The sequence below is a fragment of the Terrapene carolina genome, unplaced genomic scaffold, assembly GCF_002925995.2.
Source record: "Terrapene carolina triunguis isolate 2854851 unplaced genomic scaffold, T_m_triunguis-2.0 Scaffold380, whole genome shotgun sequence".
Classification (NCBI taxonomy): domain Eukaryota; kingdom Metazoa; phylum Chordata; order Testudines; family Emydidae; genus Terrapene; species Terrapene triunguis.
The window spans coordinates 957,349-977,656 of NW_020664731.1; the positions used below are offsets into that span (position 1 = coordinate 957,349).

The 20,308-nt window shown below is 45.4% G+C and overlaps 1 protein-coding gene across 1 annotated transcript; it reads left to right on the top strand.

The window, feature by feature from the left end:
* Positions 1–11,176: 11,176 nt before the first annotated feature.
* LOC112108845 (zinc finger protein 883-like) lies at positions 11,177–19,733 on the top strand. Its single transcript, XM_029912932.1, has 4 exons — positions 11,177–11,344; positions 11,768–12,226; positions 12,945–13,755; positions 18,739–19,733. Exons 2-4 carry the CDS (start codon positions 11,776–11,778, stop codon positions 19,484–19,486), a joined length of 2,010 nt encoding a protein of 669 aa, XP_029768792.1. The 5' UTR covers positions 11,177–11,344; positions 11,768–11,775; the 3' UTR covers positions 19,487–19,733.
* The last annotated feature ends 575 nt before the right edge of the window (positions 19,734–20,308 follow it).

A 20,308-nucleotide genomic window follows, 5' to 3' on the forward strand; every position in this document is an offset into this window, starting at 1 on the left:
AGTCTAGGTATACCACATCCACAGCTTCTCCCTTATCCACAAGACTCGTTATCCTATCGAAGAAAGCTATCAGAATGGTTTGACATGATTTGTTCTTTACAAATCCATGCTGGCTGTTCCCTATCACCTTACCATCTTCCAAGTGTTTGCAGATGATTTCCTTAATTACTTGCTCCATTATCTTCCCTGGCACAGAAGTTAAACTAACTGGTCTGTAGTTTCCTGGGTTGTTTTTATTTCCCTTTTTATAGATGGGCACTATATTTGCCCTTTTCCAGTCTTCTGGAATCTCTCCCGTCTCCCATGATTTTCCAAAGATAATAGCTAGAGGCTCAGATACCTCCCCTATTAGCTCCTTTTGAGTCATTGTTGACTCATATCCAGATTCTCGTCCACTGTAAGCCCTAGGTCCTTTTCTGCAGAATTGCTGACTAGCCATTCAGTCACTAGTCTGTAGCAGTGCATGGGATTCTTCTGTCCTAAGTGCAGGACTCTGCACTTGTCCTTGTTGAACCTCATCAGATTTCTTTTGGCCCAATCCTCTAATATTTGTCTAGGTCCCTCTGTATCCTATCCCTACCCTCCAGCGTATCTACCACTCCTCCCAGTTTAGTGTCATCTGCAAACTTGCTGAGGGTGCAGTCCACGCCATCCTCCAGATCATTAATGAAGATATTGAACAAAACTGGCCCCAGGACCGACCCTTGGGGCACTCCGCTTGAAACTGGCTGCCAACTAGACATGGAGCCATTGATTACTACCCGTTGAGCCCGACGATCTAGCCAGCTTTCTATCCACCTTATAGTCCAGCCCATACTTCTTTAACTTGCTGGCAAGAATACTGTGGGAGACCGTATCAAAAGCTTTGCTAAAGTCAAGGAGTAACACGTCCACTGCTTTCCCCTCATCCACAGAGACAGTTATCTTGTCATAGAAGGAAATTAGTTTAGTCAGGCATGACTTTCCCTTGGTGAATCCATGCTGACTGTTCCTGATCACTTTCCTCTCCTCTAAGTGCATCAGAATTGATTCCTTGAGGACCTGCTCCATGATTTTTCCAGGGACTGAGGTGGGGCTGACTGGCCTGTAGTTTCCCAGATCCTCCTTCTTCCCTTTTTTAAAGATGGGCACTACATTAACCTTTTTCCAGTCATCTGGGACCTCCCGATCACCATGAGTTTTCAAAGATAATGGCCAATGGCTCCGCAATCATATCCGCCAACTCCTTTAGCACCCTCGAATGCAGTGCATCTGGCCCCATGGACTTGTGCTTGTCCAGCTTTTCTAAATAGTCCTGAACCACTTCTTTCTCCACAAAGGGCTGGTCACCCCCTCCCCATGCTGTGCTGCCCAGTGCAGTAGTCTGGGAGCTGACCTTCTTTGTGAAGACAGATGCAAAAAAAACATTGAGTACATTAGCTTTTTCCACAACCTCTGTCACTAGATTGCCTCTGTCATTCTGTAAGGGGCCCACACTTTCCTTGACCTTCTTCTTGTTGCTAACATACCTGAAATAACCCTTCTTGTTACTCTTAACATAGCTTGCTAGCTGCAACTCCAAGTGTGATTTGGCCTTCCTGATTTTACTCCTGCATGCCTGAGCAATACTTTTATACTCCTCCCTGATCATTTGTCCAATCTTCCACTTTGTGTAAGCTTCTTTTTTGCAATTAAGATCAGCAAGGATTTCACTGTTAAGCCAAGCTGGTCGCCTGTCATATTTACTATTCTTTCTACACGTCGGGATGATTTGTTCCTGCAACCTCAATAAGGATTCTTTAAAATACAGCCAGCTCTCCTGGACTCCTTTCCCCCTCATGTTATTCTCCCAAGGGATCCTGCCCATCAGTTCCCTGAGGGAGTCAAAGTCTGCTTTTCTGAAGTCCAGGGTCCGTATTCTGCTGCTCTCCTTTCCTCCTTGTGTCAGGATCCTGAACTCGACCATCTCATGGTCACTGCCTCCCAGGTTCCCATCCACTTTTGCTTCCCCTACTAATTCTTCCCTTTTTGTGAGCAGCAAGTCAAGAAGAACTCTGCCCCTAGTTGGTTCCTCCAGCACTTGCACCAGGAAATTGTCCCCTACACTTTCCAAAAACTTCCTGGATTGTCTGTGCACCGCTGTATTGCTCTCCCAGCAGATATCAGGGTGATTGAAGTCTCCCATGAGAACCAGGGACTCATGTAACTTCTGTTAGTTGCCGGAAGAAAGCCTCGTCCACCTCATCCCCCTGGTTTGGTGGTCTATAGCAGACTCCCACCACAACATCACCCTTGTTGCTCACACTTCTAAACTTAATCCAGAGACTCTCAGGTTTTTCTGCAGTTTCATACCGGAGCTCTGAGCAGTCATACTGCTCTCTTACATAAAATGCAACTCCCCCACCTTTTCTGCCCTGCCTGTCCTTCCTGAACAGTTTATATCCATCCATGACAGTACTCCAGTCATGTGAGTTATCCCACCAAGTCTTTTGATGTCACTTGATTACCTGTTCTGTTTATTCCCTCTGGGGCACCTGGCATTGGCCACTGTCGGAAGACAGGATACTGGGCTAGATGGACCCTTGGTCTGACCCAGTAGGGCCATTCTTATGTTATTATGTTATGTTTTATCCTTGCCCCTCCCGTTCCTTTTGACAAACATCCATGCTGCTTGATAATGATCCAAAGCAATGCGGACTGATGGATGTTCATTTTCATTATCTGAGTAAGATGCCATCAGCAGAAGGTTGTTTTACTTTTTCGGTGGTTCGGGTTCTGTAGTTTCCACATCAGAGAGTTGCTGTTTTAAGACTTCTGAAAGCATGCTCCACACCTCGTCTCTCTCAGATTTTGGAAGGCACTTCAGATTCTTAAACCTTGGGTCAAGTGCTATATCTATCTTTAGAAATCTCACATTGGTATCTTCTTTGCGTTTTGTCAAATCTACAGTGAAAGTGTTCTTAAAACGACAACATGTGCTTGGTCATTATCCGAGACCAGTTGCTATAATATGAAATATATGGCAGAATGTGGGTAAAACAGAGCAGGAGACATCAATTCTCCCCCAAGGAGTTCAGTCACAAATGTAATTAGCTCATAATTTTTGTAACGAGCATGATCAGCATCGAAGCATGTCCTCTGAAATGGTGGCCAAAGCATGAAGGGGCATAGGAATGTTTAGCATATCTGACACGTAAATACTTTGCAATGCCAGCTACAAAAGTGCCATGCAAAGCCTATTCTCACTTTCAGGTGACATTGTAAATAAGAAGCAGGCAGCATTATCTCCCACAAATGTAAACAAACTTGTTTGTCTTAGTGATTGACTGAACAAGATGTAGGACTGAGTGGACTTGTAGGCTCTAACCTTCTGCATGGGATTTGGTACAAGATGCTTATTTTTTGTGTCTTGTGTAGCCCAGTTGCTTTCCAAACCTCCTTCTGATCATAGTCTGATTGCATGAGGCTAAACGAATGTTCCCAAAAAGGCTTGCAGGACTTAAGACATTGCGTGGGGGAGTTGTCAAGGTCTTGGTGATAGGAAGACATCTGTTTTCCTGGATTCACTGAGCTTCACACAATGTTGCAGCAGTTTGGCGTATTGGCAGGGGAGCGATGTTAGACATGACAGGTAGCCATGGTGTTGGAGTCGACTTAAGGGTTCCTGTGATGCACCGCATCACTGTATTTAGCTGGGTATCCACAAGTTGTGTGTGGCTGCATCTGCTCCATATTCAGCTACCGAATATACAAGTACTTTTGCAGATGTTCGCAACACTGATGCTGATGCACCCAGGTTGCACCTGCTAGTTTCTGGATTATGTTGGCTCTCGTTTTGTAAAAAAAAATAATAATATAAAGTGAGCACTGTACACTTTGTATTTTGTGTTGTAACTGAAATCAATATATTTGAAAATGTAGAAAAACATCCAAAAATATTTAATAAATTTAAATTGGTATTCTATTGTTTAACAGTGTGATTAAAACTGCAATTAATCACGATCAATTTTTTTAATCACGATAATTTTTTTGAGTTAATCGGATGAGTTAACTGTGATTAATTGTTGGGGAAGAGTCAAAATGACTTTTGTAAAGGGAAGTCGTACCTTACCAATCCATTAGAATTATTTGAGGAGGCAACAAATGTTGACAAAGGTGATCCAGTGGATATAGTGTACTTGGACTTTCAGAAAGGCTTTGACAAGATTCCTCACCAAAGGCGCTTAGTCAAACTAAGCAGTCATGAGATAAGAGGGAAGATCCTCTCATGGTTTAGTAACTGGTTAAAAGATAGGAAACAAAGGGTAGGAATAAATGGTCAGTTTTCATAGTGGAGAGAGGTAAATAGTGGGGTCCTGCAGGAATCTGTACTGGGACGAGTGCTGTTCAACATATTTATAAATGATCTGGAAAAAGGGGTAAACAGTGAGGTGGCAAACTTGGCACATAATACAAAATTACTCAAGATAGTTAAGTCCAAAGCAGACTGTAAAGAGTTACAAAGGGATATCACAAAACTGGATGACTGGATAACAGAATGGCAGATAAAATTCATTGTTGATAAATGCAAAGTGTAGTGCACATTGGAAAACATAATCGCAACTATGCATATAAAATGACTGGTTGTTACCACTCAAAAGAGATTTTGGAATCATGGATAGTTCTCTGAAATCATCCTCTTAATATGCAGCGGCAGTCAAAAAGGCTAACAGAATTTTAGGAATCATTAGGAAAAGTATAGATAAGACAAAAAATAACATAATGCCACTATGTAAATCCATGGTACACCCACACCTTGAATCCTGAATGCAGTTGTGGTCGCCCCTTCTCAAAAAAGATATGGGATTCCCACCACCTGCCCCAGCCACCGCTGTAATGGTTAGGGGTATGGAACAGCTTCCATATGAGGAGAGATTAAAAAGACTGGGAGTGTTCAGTTTAGACAAGAGACAACTAAGGAGGGGTATGATAGAGGTCTATAAAATCATGAATGGCATGGAGAAAGTGAATAAGGAAATGGTATTTACCCCTTCACGTCACGAACCAGATGTCACACACTGAAATTAATAGGCAGCAGGTTTAAAAAGCATAAGGAAATACTTCTTCACATAACACACATACAACCTGTGGAATTGATTTCCAGGAGGATCTTGTGAACGCCAAAATTATAACGGGTTCAGAAAAGAATTAGATAAATTGATGGAGGATAGGTCCATCAATGGCTATTAGCCAAGATGGTCAGGTATGCAACCTCATCACCTTTGAGTGTCCCTAAACTTTTGACTGCCAGAAGCTGGGATGGGACAACAGGGGATAGATCACTTGATAAATTGCCCTGTTCTGTTCACTCCCTGTGAATCGTCAGGCACCGACCACTGTGGAAAAACAGGATACGGGGCTACATGGGCCATTGGTCTGACTCAGTATGTCTGTTCTTATGTTTTTATGAAAACTGTGTTGTAAGAATCGTGGACCCTTGTGGTCCCTTCTAACCTTGTGTTTCTCTGGTTGTATAATTCTATGACATTCTGGTAGGACAGCTACCAAGGCATGGGAAATTGGTTTTGGCATCCATGGATAACAATTCTGGGATTAAACTTCCCAAGGTCACCGGTTAAAGTGACCTGCTCAGTTCTGTCTGAAAGGGGGAAGAGATGTGATGAAGTGAGAATTTTCATGAATGATATACACGGTAGTGACCTACTTGCCTAGGGATTGCTAGCCAGGGGGTGCAAAAGGGTTAAAAAACTGCTCATGCTGCCGAGCGGGAGACAGGAGGTGTCTGGGATGGTATGAATGGGTCATTAAAGTACTAGATGAAACCAGCTCACATCAGTGGAGGATCGATAAAGACAATGGGTATGTCTAGGCTGCAAAAAAATACACGTGGCAGGAAGCCTCTGAGCTTGGGTCTACAGACCAGGTAGTTCATTGTTGCTACTACTGTTAGATAATTGTAACAAATCTTGTACAAAGTGTGACAAGTACAGTGTCAATAGAAACGTTGTGGGTTTTGCTGAATATGATTATCCTATTTGTATGCATGTATCGTTTTTGTATCTGAAGTTACGAATATTAACTATGTACCTATATTTCAAATGTGTTTGCTCATGTGGTAACACCCACAAGTTATTTAGCTTGCATATGGTGAAGGGACTGTTCAAGCTGAATGGCCCATCAAGGTACATTTAACTCACAGTGGACCATGGAAGTCGCCCATCTACATTTAATGGACTTTCCTGTCAGCATTCTAACCAGAGTGTTCACAGGAAAGTCCTGTGTGGGTAATGGCCTCTGCTGTGGGTAATGGGTATGGGTATGGGTAATGGCCTCTGATATGACTAAGCAAAGCATGCATGGGCATGTGACTTGCTCATGTGATTCCAAACTCCATCTTGTTACCTGTGATTTTCCACAAGTTGTGTGGAGGGCTTTGTTTGAAACAATGAGTTTCCCTCCACAAGGCCCTGGAAGCATTTCTATTTTGCCTCTTTCCTGCTCAAACCTCTGGACTATGAACTTATACTAATGGGAGCATTCTAACCAAGGGACTGAGAACCTTCCAATGATTTGGAAGCAACCAGAGACTTAACAAGCCAGCAGTTTATTCCATCACTGCTACAAGCCTGATCCAAGAACTTTGCAATTATTGTATGTATTTGATTCCTTTAACCAATTTTAACTCTCATCTCTTTCTTTTTATAAATAAACCTTCAGATATTAGATACTAAAGGATTGGCAAAAGTGTGACTGTTGGGTAATATCTGAGTTATATATTGACCTGGGTATGTGGCTGGTCCTTTGGGATCAGAAGAACCCTCTGGTTAATGAAATTGGTTGTAAATAACCACTCATCATTAAGTCTAGTGTTTTGGTGGTGATACAAGGACTGGAATACCTAAGGAGGCTGTATTTCTGACTTCTTGTTAGCCAGTGTGGTGAGATAGAAGTTTACTTTTGTTGCTGGATTGATATATCTTATGGGAGAATAACCACCAGCTTTGGGGTGAGTCTGCCCTATTTCTCAGAAGTTTGTTCTGAATTTGGTGTTCTCAGTTGTGACTCACTGAGGCATGGTGACAGCACTACAGCACAAATAGCCATATGGATGTTCCAGGTTGAGGTGAAGCTCAGGCTCTGAGACCTACACACCACCCCAGGCTTCAGATCCCAAGCTCCAGCCTGAGCAGGATGTACACTGCTTTTTTTATTGCTGTAGTGTGAGCCCAAGTCTGCAGACCCAGGCTCAGAGGGTCCCTGTGAGGTGTTTTTTTGCAGTGTACGTACCCAAGGATAGCCCCCTCAGTCATCTCAAACAGCCTTCTGTGCCCCCAAATCTTTCTTTGTTCCCCAGTCTCCTGAAACAGGTAACACCAGTCACTGCTCTTACCGAAGTGGGACAAAGCCTCAAACGCTGGATATCTGCATAATCAGCCTTGGAATTTGACAATAATCACCCCGTGCTGATAGCAGATTCCACAGGAAACCCATCCCCCACCCCAACCCCCAGCAAGCCAGGAACACACAAATACATGACACATTGATACAAAGGTATGTAAATATTCTGTGGTCCAATATAGTCTGGCCTATCTCAGTATAATACTCAGTGATGTTTTCATGCTTTCAAGAGCTTGTTCAAATGTACAGGTAAAATTCATGATGTTAACGTAATAGTTTGTTCGGGGGGCCAGGTGACCTAGTGGTTAGCATACCCGGTTTTCCGTCTCTTAACTCAAAGAGGGGGTGTGTAGAGATGCCTACACCTGCTTCTAGGCCAGAGGCATCACAATTTTGGTTCGTCTCTGGTCTAGCTCAAGAGCGGGGCATGGTAGGGGGACCCGGGCCTTTCTCTCCACTGGGTCCCAGCCGAGGACCCGTGGGAAGCAACACCAACCAACTCCTCCATGCAGAGGATGTAAACCTGCCACCCTGGGCCACTTCCTACCTCTCCTCTCTTTGAGCTGGATCATGGTCCTCTAGAGTCCAAACAATCTGGAACTGAACAGAGTTCAGATGAGCAGAGCCTCGCAGGGCCTGCCAGTTCTCAGGAAAGGGCAGGGTTTGGTGAAGGCACTGCAATTGGGACTTACCAGCATCGTGGTTCCCTTCCAGGTTCAATTTTCCATGTGGCATTTCAGGAAAAGGACCTGGCTTCCCTCCAGCCTGTTCATTCTACCCCATTTCCTCGCTGCTCTTGGCTGGGCCGCAGGTTCTTCCCTACCAGTACTGTGATGTTATCTTGGGTGTGGGGGCCTGAGGGCCGAGTTTGGGGTAGGGAGGGAATGGGATGACGAGGAGGCCTTCCTGTCCCTTCCAAGACTTGGGCAGGTTGACATAATATACCTGGGTTGATATCTTCCTTCTGGGTTATCGGACCTCATAAACAATCTCCCCCACCTGTCTTATCACCTTGAAAGAGCCTTGCCATCAGGTCAGTAGTTTGGATTTCAAAGTCAGCAACAGAAGTATCGCTCAGTCTCCAGGTTGGAGCCCTCAGAGATGGGCCTTGCTGGTGACCTGCTCCTGGTTGTGTTGTGCCATTTGCAGCTTTTCCCTCACAAGTGCCCCCAGGGTCTTCAGTTTCTTTCTTGACTGTATAACATACTGCACTACATTGGTTGTTCTGGAGTTCTGCCCTTCCCATGTCTCATGGAGGAGGTCCAGGATTCCCCTTGATTACCTCCCATTAAGTAATTCAAATGGGGAGAAACCTGTGGATGCCTGGGGCACCTCATGGGTGGTGAGCAGAACAGGTAGAATGGTCCCAGTGTTAAGAGTCAGTGGTCATGACCTTCCTTAATTTTTTAATGTTTTGTTAAAATGTTCCACCAGGCTGTCGGTTTGGTGGTTGTATTCCGATGTCTTCAAGGACTTGAACTGCAGCAGGTCGCACACCTCCTTCATTAACTGTGAGGTGACGTTTGTCCCTTGCTCTGTCAATAATTCTTTTGGGATCTCTATTCAGGCAAATACTTTCATGAGCTTACTGGCGATGACAGCTGCCATTTCTGACCAGAGGGGAATAGCCCCAGGTTATGTGGTCGCACAGTCCAAGGTCACCAATATACATTAGTACCTGGCTGCAGACGTTTTCAGTGGGCCCACCAGCTCTATGCCTATTCATAAGAATGGCCATACTGGGTGAGAGCAATGGTCCATCTAGCCCAGTATCCTGTCTTCTGACAGGGCCCAATTTCAGATGCTTCCAAGGAAATGGACACAACAGGGCAATCATCCAGTGATCCTTCCCCTGTCCCCCAATCCCAGCACCTGCCCATCAGAGGGACCTCTGCAGAGGGGAGTAGTACCAGGGGGGCCTTTAAGATCTTTTTCTGGCTCACCCACTGGCATTTGGGGCAGGAGGCACAATAGTCCTGTGCCTCTGGGGTGGATGCCCGGCCAGTAGAACTTCATGGTCACTCTGTTGAGTGTCTTCTCTGTCCCCAAGTGCCCCGGCACAGCACTGCATGTGCCAATTGAAGCACCTCCCCTTTGGAAATTCCCGGGTACCAGAAGCTGCATTCTGACCTCCCCTATCAGAAATAGGGCCACTGTTTCAGCTGCTGAGCATCTAGCACTTTGTCATCTACATTGGTGAGATGTTAGTAAACCTGACTCAGGGTTGGGACCCTCCTTTGCTCTCCCACAATGTTTATTTATTAGACAGCAGGTCCAGGTTGAGAGGTGGTAGCAGGCCCCTACTGCTCCATTTAAGTTCAGGTGAAAAGTCATTTATCCATCAGCATACTTTCTCTCTCCTGGATCTTTGGCTTCCAATAGAGTCATCTCCTCTTGGTACCTCCTCTTGGCCACCATGGCCATCTGCTTTCCTCCTGGTTCTTCCAGTCCAGGCTCTAGCCCCTCTGCAGATGCTCCATGCCATCCCTGGACATCCTCCCTGAAAAACTTCCAGTCATGCCGAAGTATGACCAGATAGGCCAGGTCTTTGGCCACTCTGGCCTGCACTGTCTCGGTGTGGTCTTGCACAGTGAGTTGGTCTCATCGAACAGGGTTGTATGTCCCATGGATACATTGGCAGTAGATCATGCCTCTAGATGCTCCTTCTGACTCCACCAATCGCTCCCTGACTAAAGTCTGACTGCAGCCAGAGTCTATTTTGTACTTTTACTCCATTCACTAGCAAGGAGACTAACATTTTCCCTGGGCCCATTTTTGAGCCCAGTTATCCGCTCTCCAGGCCTGCCCATAATTATAGTCCATGACTGGGCAGTCCCATCTGAAATGGCCTGGCTGCTCACATGCAAGCAGCCCCCAGGTTTTGCCGTTAATTCTCCTGAATGGGATGTCCCCTTCAAATAAGGCTGCTCGGCTTGACCCAAAAATGTCTCTTCACTAGCTGAAGGTGGGCTTCCAGGCTCCTCTATTGGTCTTTGTATTCCTGTCTGCTAGGATTCAGTGTCCAAGACCAGCCGGATAGCCTCAGTGAGATTTGGGCTCAGTGGGACTTGGGGCTCCGGAGGTGCACCAGACTGGCTTTTGGTGTTTCAGCTTTGGACCCAAGGGACATCAGGTAGTTCTCCACCATGGCAATGGCCTCTGCTGAGGGCCCTGGTTAGTGTCTCATCTCCCATTCAAGCTCCCCCTGAGTTCAAAAGAGCAGAGCCATGTGGGGTCTGTTGGTTGTGAGAAAAGGAGGAGTGGGGTTTGGAGAAGGCATGGCCTGGGGGGTCTCACCACTGTCGTTCTATCCCAGGTCCAACCTTCCAAGTGGCTTTTCAGGAGAAGGACCTGTTTTCCCTTAGCCTGTTCCCTCTCCCCCATTTCCCTGGGCTTCTAAGCATCTTTTAACCTGTTCCTCCAGCTGAAGCACGTTCCACAGGCCTCGGGGCGTGGCTGCCTGTACCCGATAGTCCTTTAACCCTATCAGGCCCAATGTGGGGACTGTGTACCCCATCACAGTTAAATACAATAGTATCAGGTTATGCCTGTGTTTGTCATATCTGTGTGCCATTACATTGTTCACTCTGCTCCTGTATTCTAATTCTTCCCCCACCTCAGGGCATGGACATTCTACTACTCTGTGTTTATACAATGCCGAGAACAATGGGGCCCCATTTTTTATTGGCCCTTAGGCACTACTGTAATGAACATGATTAATAATAATAACTGTTCTACTGATTGGAGCCCAGGAATGCTTAAAAGTGATCTGAGGGTAAAATCATGGAATGTTCTTTGTGACAAGTATCCCACAAATTCCACTGATCTCTCTTGTTTTTGTTCTCTTACGCAGGGTTTCCAGTTTCCAAACCTGATGTGATCTCCCGGCTGGAACGAGGGGAAGAGCTGTGGGTCCCAGATCTCCAGGGCTCTGAAGAAATAGAGCTCCAGAAAGGTGCCCAGACAGGTGAGGGATCTGTTGAACCAACTCAGAAACTGTCCATGAATGAAGGAAACATTTGGGGTTTCCTACAAAGATCTTGTGACTTCTTCGAATTCAAAATTGTTCCCAGCAGGTTTGGCATCCTCATGGCAGATGTCACTCCTGGCTTCCCACCTCTCCTGATTGACATCTGGCTGTAGCTCCCTCCCCAATCTTCCTTCCCCCTGAATGGGATGTGGACCCAGAAATGACCCTGTCTCTCTGTCCGCAGGGGAAGGGCTTTTGGTAGGGCAGGTTGGGGCAGGGGTGCAAATCAAATCCTGTTTTGTTTGATGTCTCCAGCACTTATTTTGGTTTGGTCCCACCTTTTCCCATTCCTCTCTGGGGTTTCCTTTCTCCCCAGCACAGGGAGTGACCGATGCCTGGATTCTCTCTCTCTCCTTCCAGGTAATTGGATGGTGAGTGAGAACGAGGAGCAGAATCCACAGCAGGTTGATGCTGAGCAACTGGAACCACATGGGACATTAGCAGGAAGATGCAAAGAGAAAGTTTCTGGGAGCTGTGGAGAGGCTAAAGCCTGTGAGAGTCAGCATAGGCCAGAGAAAACCTTCAGTAGCTGCTCAGACGTTATTAGACATGAAAGAATCAACATGGAAGAGAGACCCTACACATGCTATTATTGTGAGAAAAGCTTCAACCACAGCTCAAACCTCAGCAGACATCGGAGAGTCCACACAGGAGAGCGACCGTACACATGCTCTGAGTGTGAGAAAAGCTTCAATCGGCGCTCACACCTTATCACACATCAGCGAATCCACACAGGAGAGCGATCCTTCACATGCCCTGAGTGCGGGAAAAGTTTTAGACAGGACTCAGCTTTTATGAGACATAAGCGAACCCACACAGGCGAGTAATGCCATAAATGTCTTGACTAGGGCTGGCCAAAGATTTTTAAAGAAATACATTAGCTAATTCCCAAGTAGTTTGCACCATTTTCTTCAGTGTGGTCTCTCAGCTCCACGTGAGTTGCCTGTTTCTGTCTTTTGCACCTCACCCTTATTTCACAACTCTTTGTCTGATATGTCCTGGGATTGTGTTGTCCTCCTGCCCGGAATACCATCAGTGCCCGATTGGGGAGATGGGGTTGACCCTACAGTGAGGTAAAAAGTACCTGTGCCTTGTCTTCACTGGGATTGTACATGGAGTTAGCTACTCAGCTTAACGATCTTGAAGAAACCATGGGCTTGAGTGTCTACATTGTATTTTAACCCTATGTTAAGACTTTTTTAACCTGTGCTGGAACCTAGGACTCTGGTGTCCACACAGCAATGCCCAGACCTGAGTCAAAGTAACCACGTTCCAGAGTCCCTAGTTTCCCCTCCCAAAATGTGCCCTCTCTAGCTCTAAGACTGTGGTGCACTGTGGGAAAATTTACTGCTCACCTCTCTAGCTTCTGGGGAAGAGATTTGAGGATGGGCAGTAAAGGTGGAAATCAAATCCTGATTTCTTTTATCTCTCAAGCATTTATTTTGGTTTGTTCCCACCTTTTTCCATTCCTTTCCCTGAGGTTTCCTTTATCCCCAACACAGGGCGTGACCTATGTCTGCATTCTCTCTCCTTCCAGGCAATGGGATGGTGAGTGAAAACAAGAAGAAGACCTCCTGCCAGGAAGATGCTGAGCAAGTAGAACCACATGGGACATTAGCAGGAAGATCCAAAGGGAAAATTTCTTGGAGTTATGCAGAGGCTAAAGCCTGTGAGAGTCAGCATAGGCCAGAGAAAACCTTCAGTAGTGGCTCAGACCTTATTAGACATGATAGAATCAACACGGGAGAGAGACCCTACATATGCTCTGAGTGCGGGAAACACTTCACTCGGCGCTCAGACCTTATCACACATCAAAGAATCCACACAGGAGAGCGACCTTACACATGCTCTGATTGTGGGAAAAGCTTCAATCGAAGCTCAAACCTTATCATACATGAGAGAATCCACACTGGAGAGCGACCCTACAAGTGTTTTGAGTGTGGGAAAAGCTTCAGTGAGAGCTCACACCTTATCAGACATCAGAGAATTCACACAGGAGAGCGACCCTACAAGTGTTCTGAGTGCGGGAAAAGCTTCAGTGTGACTTCACACCTCATTAGACATCAGCGAATCCACACAGGAGGGGGATCCTTGACATGCTCTGACTGCGGGAAAAGTTACAAAGACAGCTCATACTTCATCAGACACCGGAGAGTCCACACGGGAGAGACATCCTACAAGTGCGCTGAGTGCGGGAAAAGCTTCATCAAGCGCTCACACCTTATTGCACATCAGAGAATCCACACAGGAGAGGGCTCCTTCACATGCCCTGAGTGCGGGAAAAGCTTCAAAGTCAGTGCATACCTCATCAGACATCGGAGAGTCCATACTGGAGAGAGACCCTACAGATGCCTTGAGTGTGGGAAAAGCTTTCGTTGGAGCTCAAGTTTTATCCGACATAAGAGAATCCACACAGGCAAGTAATGCCATAAATGTCTTGACTAGGGCTGGCCAAAGATTTTTTGTAAAATACATTGGCGAATTCCCACATAGTTTGTACCATTTTCTTCAGTGTGGTCTCTCAGCTCCACGTGAGTTGCCTGCCTCTGTCTTTTGCCCCTTCCCCTTCTTTGAGGTGATTCCCATCATCCTTTATCAACTTCTTTCTCTTATATCCTCCTGCCAGAAATATCCATCAGCACCAGGTGGGGGAGATGGGTTGACCTTGACTAGCTACTCTGAGGTAAAAACTACCCATTCCTTGTCTCCACTGGGATTCTACATGGAGGTAGCTGCTCATCTTAGTGATCTTGTTGTAACAACACAACTACATTTGCAGTGCAGACATAATCCGGGTACAGTGGCTGGGGTTAGCTTTCCCCTTGACCTGAACTTACCTCCATCATTTTTCCTAGTGTAGATAAACCCCGTGCATCACATTGATACCATTCCCCCATTACAAAGTGATGGTTAGTCACCGTGTTCCCCCTTGGGGACAGATTGTCTCAATCCCACTTGTTCTCACCTTGCTCAGGGTTGTGCTGAACAGAATAATTTTTTTTTCTACCATTTTCCTCAATTAAAATAGATTGAAATAGAACAAAGAGCAGGAGCGGGATAGGGAAAATGTGTCATTTCAGCCTCTGTGACACCTGAAGGAGATGGGGTGAGTCAAAGGGATTCCCTCCTTCCCCATCACTGTCACAATCCCCCCTCGCCCCAGCAGCATTAGCTTGTGTGTAAGCCACAAAAGCGTTTATCCTCCCCACGTTCTACCCCTGCACCTCTCAATGTGTTTGATTTTGAGTTATCAGACATAACCTGCTCTGGAATTTCATTTTATATGAAACTGAAAGTGTCTTCTGCCCCTCTGTGTTGTGGGTTTTTCTCTCTGTCCTGAAGTCGGTTTGGTCTCATAATTGGATATTACTTTTGTTTGAGAGAATGTACCTCAGATTTATTGGGGACTTTGAGACAAATGACCGTTTGCTAATGCGATAATATCTTATTTTCTATGGGTCTTTTCCCCACTCCTCCATCATGATATGGAGGAAGTTCAAGTGCAGTTCCGCCATCATGAAAGAATACTCCGAGCTATTGGGCATGCTCCCAAGGAAACAGAACCATTTAAAAAAATCTACTCTGTAACAGTGAACAATGGCATACCACAAATTCTAGAACTAACTGAAGTAATTGGACATGATCACACTTGTTCTGCATGCAATATAAATTAAAAGCAGGAGATGTCCCATAACTAGGTTTAATCAAGTGATAAGTAAATTATTATTACAAAGATTAATACAGCATAATAGAGAAAGGAAGAGTAAATATGTTACAAATCCATGCGGAAGACAGGAGTTGCAGCAGTCCACTTCCTCAAAGATTCTGTGCTTATCCCTCCTATATTTATACCTAACAGGGAGGGGGAGTTTGCAATTTTCCCCATATCACTTTATCTAATGTATCTTTCCTCTTTATTTTCTGTGATATGTTTTTCATAGACAGTAATTGCTACGCCTTCTATGTGGTGGATATGTTGTAGGTTTCAGCATGGCGTATACTTCACATTTTGACAGTTATGCAGACCCCACTCATTGAAGAAAAACAGTGAGGCATATACACAAGACTAGAATTTTGTTTTGAACATTCCAGGCCTAGGTTATCTATGCCAGTGCTTCTCAAAGTCGGGCCGCTGCTTGTTCAGGGAAAGCCCCTGGCTGTCCGGGCCGGTTTGTTTACCTGCCGCGTCCGCAGGTTCGGCCGATTGCGGCTCCCACTGGCCGCGGTTTGCCGCTCCAGGCCAATGGGGGCTGCGGGAAGGGCGGCCAGCACATCCCTCGGCCCGCGCCGCTTCCCGCAGCCTCCATTGGGAGCGCCAGTGGGAGCCGCGCCAGTGGGAGCCGCGATCGGCCGAACCTGCGGACGCGGCAGGTAAACAAACCGGCCCGGCCCGCCAGGGGCTTTCCCTGAACAAGAGGCGGCCCGACTTTGAGAAGCACTGATCTATGCTATGTTTGTGCCTAGCCCTTCATTACAATATTTCAATTCTTTGTTTAATGTAAGTGAAAAAGCAATTTGGAAGATATTAACATGAGGACAGTTCAGGAAACATATGTGATATTATATATAATTTTCGTACTGTGTATACTATTAATATAGGCTAATTATAGAATTTACAGACTTTCTCTCACCTAATTTCATATATATTGTCATAGCCAAATATAGCACAACACCTAGAAGTTGTTGTATTTAAGTGTATTTTACAAGCTTCTTGTATCTTAATTTTTGCTAAGCTTTCATTCTGCAGCACAGATACAAAGCAGATGTTCTTACAAAGGCTGCAGCATCTACCTGCCGTACAGTTTGTTAGAAGTTAACATGAATACAAAGGACTTCAAATATACTATACTTTACGTATGCACTATTGACTATTTTCTTATTTTGATTATAAATACCACTATTTCACTTACACTTGCTACAATAATACATTTATATTTTTATTAGTTATCACACTTTTACTTATAAGAACTGATATCCCAGGATATCTTATCCAGACAAACTGGTAGTTTGTAGTAAAACAATTTACATCCCTGAATAATAATTCTGATTGTGAGAACTTAGATAAGCAAACTACATTCCAAAATAATAGTTCCATGGTACATCTTAGGGTTCAGTAAAATTCCATTCTTACATGGTAGCTGTCATTGCAACAGCACTGCCGTGATTTCACAACCGGTATTTTTCCACTTGTCTTTAGTTAGCTGAAGAGTATACTGACTCAATTTGCTCAATAGTTGGATCGCAAATCCCTCTGGTCCAGTTCTGTCAGCTAGTGTTATGAAGCACTGTGGGTTTTAACTTAGTTTGGTCAACACACTGTTGTTCACTTGGCAATATGGCAATATAGTTTCAGATATCTGGGAGGTGTATTCCCCAGTTAGTGACAAAGCAATTGTTGTCCAGGTCCTACAGGAGGTTACTATTGAAGACATTTCCTTCCAAATCAGGTGCACGCTGCCTGTTATTTGGGAAACACAATTCCTATCTCTGTAGAGATGGAGAACATGGAAGTGGCATTTTTGAGGAGCTTACCTCTTGTAGATGCTGCAAATATGTATACAATGAAGTCATTGTTGAATGTGAGACAGCTTCAGAATTATACCAGTTTTTAATAAACACCCCACCTTTGGTGGGTTACAGGGATTCTGGTCCAAGCCTGGATCTAGTCCCTATCTTAGATCTGTGCCACCATATCTAATAAACAAACGGGGCATGTTTGGGGAAGCTATTCCTCACTATCACTACTGACATTTGGTGTGGTTTGGTAAGGATTCTACCACAGAGAAGTGTCAAGTTGTCCCGAGCAAGGCCAAGGATTAGATCAGGTAGAAATAGCAGGTATCCAGTGGTTGATTTTCACCACAGAGATGGAAACTATGATGACCTATGGCTCAGCTAAACTATTTATTGTTAGAACACTGCTCCTTAGTTCAGGGGAATTCATTCTGGTGCCAAAGAATGCCATGATTAAATTGGGAGCAATTGTCATTTGCCATTTGGGTCCAAAGTTTATGGGGCAAAGAGAGAAACAGTTGGTGCCTTCAGAGGACATTCCTTCTCCCTGGATCCCCATCTGACGGCCTTTTTGGACAAGGAGCACTTCCATGCTGTGCAAGTGATGATGGTCAGTGAAGGAATGAATGTGTCATACTCCAAGTTCAAACTGCAGGATACAGGAATGTTGAGTCCTGATTCTATGCTTTTATCTCTTAGCTTTGCTCTTGTGTTTTATGCATTTGCATCACTTCTCCACCTCCTGCTACTCTGACAGATTAGAAAATGAGAAAATAGAATACAGGTGGTTTTCTCATGATGCAAATCTTCCAACAAAGTGCGAGACCCCTTCCTCCAATGCTTACAGCAAAAGACATTAGGTATATCTACACTGCAATATAATCTCAGGGCAGGTCTTCACTACCCGCCAGATCAGCGGGTAGAGATCAATCTATCGGGGATCGATTTATCGCGTCTCGTCTAGTCCCGTTGACTCTGGAACTCCAGCTCGTGAGAGGCGGAAGCGGAGTCGACGGGGAAGCGGCAGCGGTCGACTCGCTGCCATCCTCACGGCCAGGTAAGTCGACCTAAGATACGTCGACTTCAGCTACGCTATTCACATAGCTGAAGTTGCGTATCTTAGGTTGACCCCACCCCTAGTGTAGACCAGGGCTCAGGCTTAGTGGGAATTGAGTCAGATGACACATGTGAAAAAACCCTGGTCTTGAGTGTCTGTATTGTATTTTAAGCCTGTGTTAAGACTTTTCTAACCTGTGCTGGAACTTAGGACTCTGGTGTCCACACAGCAGTGCCGAGACCCAAGTCAAAATAACCACACACAGAATTTCTAGTGCCCCCCGCCCCCTGCAAATATAGCTGCTCTGGCTCTAGGATTGTGGTGCACTGTGGGAAAATTTACTGCCCACCTCTCTGTCCTTTGGGGAAGGGATTTGGGAGGGCAGGGATAAAGGGTGGAAATCAAATCCTATTTTGTTTGATCTTTCTCGCACTCATTTTGGTTTGTTCTCACTTTTTTCCATTCCACTCTCTGAGGTTTCCTTTCTCCCCAGCACAGGGAGTGACCTATGTCTCGATTCTCTCTCTGTCCTTCCAGGTGATGGGATGGTGAGTGAGAACAAGAAGAAGACTCCCAAGAAGGAAAATACGGAGGAAGTAGAGCCACATGGGATGTTAGCAGAAAGATCCAAAGGGAAAGTTTCTTTGAGTCGTGCAGAGGCACAAACCTGTGAGAGTCAGCGTAGGCCCGATAAAAGCTTCAGTAGCTGCTCAAACCTTATTAGCCATGAAAAAATCAACACGGGAGAGAGACCCTGTACATGCTCTGAGTGCGGGAAAAGCTTCAATCAACGCTCAAGCCTTATCATACATCAGAGAATCCATACAGGAGAGCGACCCTACTCATGCTCTGAGTGTGGGAAAAGCTTCAATGTGAGCTCACACCTTATCAGACATGGGCGAGTCCACACTGGAGAGAGACCCTACACATGCTTTGAGTGTGGGAAAAGCTTTCGTTGGAGCTCAGCCTTCATCATACATAAGAGAATCCACACAGGAGAGCGACCCTACACATGCTCTGATTGTGGGAAAAGCCTCAATGGAAGATTACAGCTCATTACACACCAGAGAATACACACAGGAGAGCGACCCTACACGTGTTCTGAGTGTGGGAAAAGCTTCAATGTGAGCTCAACCCTCATCACACATCAGAGAGTCCATACAGGAGAGAGATCCTTCACATGCTCTGAGTGCGGGAAAAGCTTCAAACACAGATCAAACCTGACAGCACATCGGAGAGTCCACACTGGAGAGAGACCCTACACATGCTTTGAATGCCATAAAAGTTTTAGTCAGAGCTCACACCTTATATCACATCAGAGAATCCACACAGGAGAACGACCCTACTCGTGCTCTGAATGTGGGAAAAGATTTAGTGAGAGGAAAACCCTCATCACACATCAGAGAATCCACACAGTAAAGACACCCTTCACATGCTCTGAGTGCAGCAAAAGTTTTAGACAGAGGTCAGCTTTTATCAGACATAAGAGAATCCACACAGGCAAGTAATGCCATAAACCTCTTGACTAGAGCTGGCCAAAGATTTTTTGTAAAATAATTCCCAAGTAATTTGCACCATTTTGTTCAGTGTGGTCTCTCAGCTCCACGTCAGTTGCCTGCCTCTGTCTTTTGCCTCTTCTCTTTCGGGGTGAATCCCATCATCCTTTATCAACTCCTTTGTCTGCTATCACCTGGAACTGTGCCCCCCTCCTGCCAGAAATATCCATCAGCGCCAGGTGGGGGAGATGGGTTTGACCTTGACTAGCTACACTGAAGTAAAAACTACCTGTGCCTTGTCTCCACTGGGATTCTACATGGAGGTAGCCGCTCAGCTTAGCGATCTTGTAACAACACGACTACATTTGCAGTGCAGACATAATCCGGGTACAGTGGCTGGGGTTAGCTTTCCCCTTGACCTGAGCTCACCCGCCTCATTTTTCCTAGTCTAGACAAACCCCAAGCATAACGTCGATACCATTCCCCCATTACAAAGTGATTCCTAGCCCCTTGGGGACAGATTGTCTCAATCCCAGTTGTTCTCACCTTGCTCAGGGTTGTGCTGGACAAAAATATTTTTTCTACCATTTTCCTCAATTAAAATAGATTGAAATAGAACAAAGAGCAGGGGTAGGAAAAATGTGTCATTTCAGCCTCTGTGACACCCAAAGGATCAAAGGGATTCCCTCCTTCCCCATCACTGTCACAATCCCCACTTGCCCCAGCAGCACTAGCTTCTGTGTAAGCCACAACAGCGTTTATCCTCCCCACGTTCTACCCGTGCACCTCCCAGTGTGTCACGTGATGCCATGTTCTGCATGCTCCCTGTGCTTA

Coding starts and splice junctions, on each gene's coding strand:
- LOC112108845 (XM_029912932.1), top strand. CDS start 11,776: ATGGTGAGTGAGAACGAGGAGCAGAATCCACAGCAGGTTGATGCTGAG. Junction 12,227..12,944: donor ACATAAGCGAACCCACACAG/GCGAGTAATGCC, acceptor CTCTCCTTCCAG/GCAATGGGATGGTGAGTGAA. Junction 13,756..18,738: donor ACTGGAGAGAGACCCTACAG/ATGCCTTGAGTG, acceptor GAGACCCTGTAC/ATGCTCTGAGTGCGGGAAAA.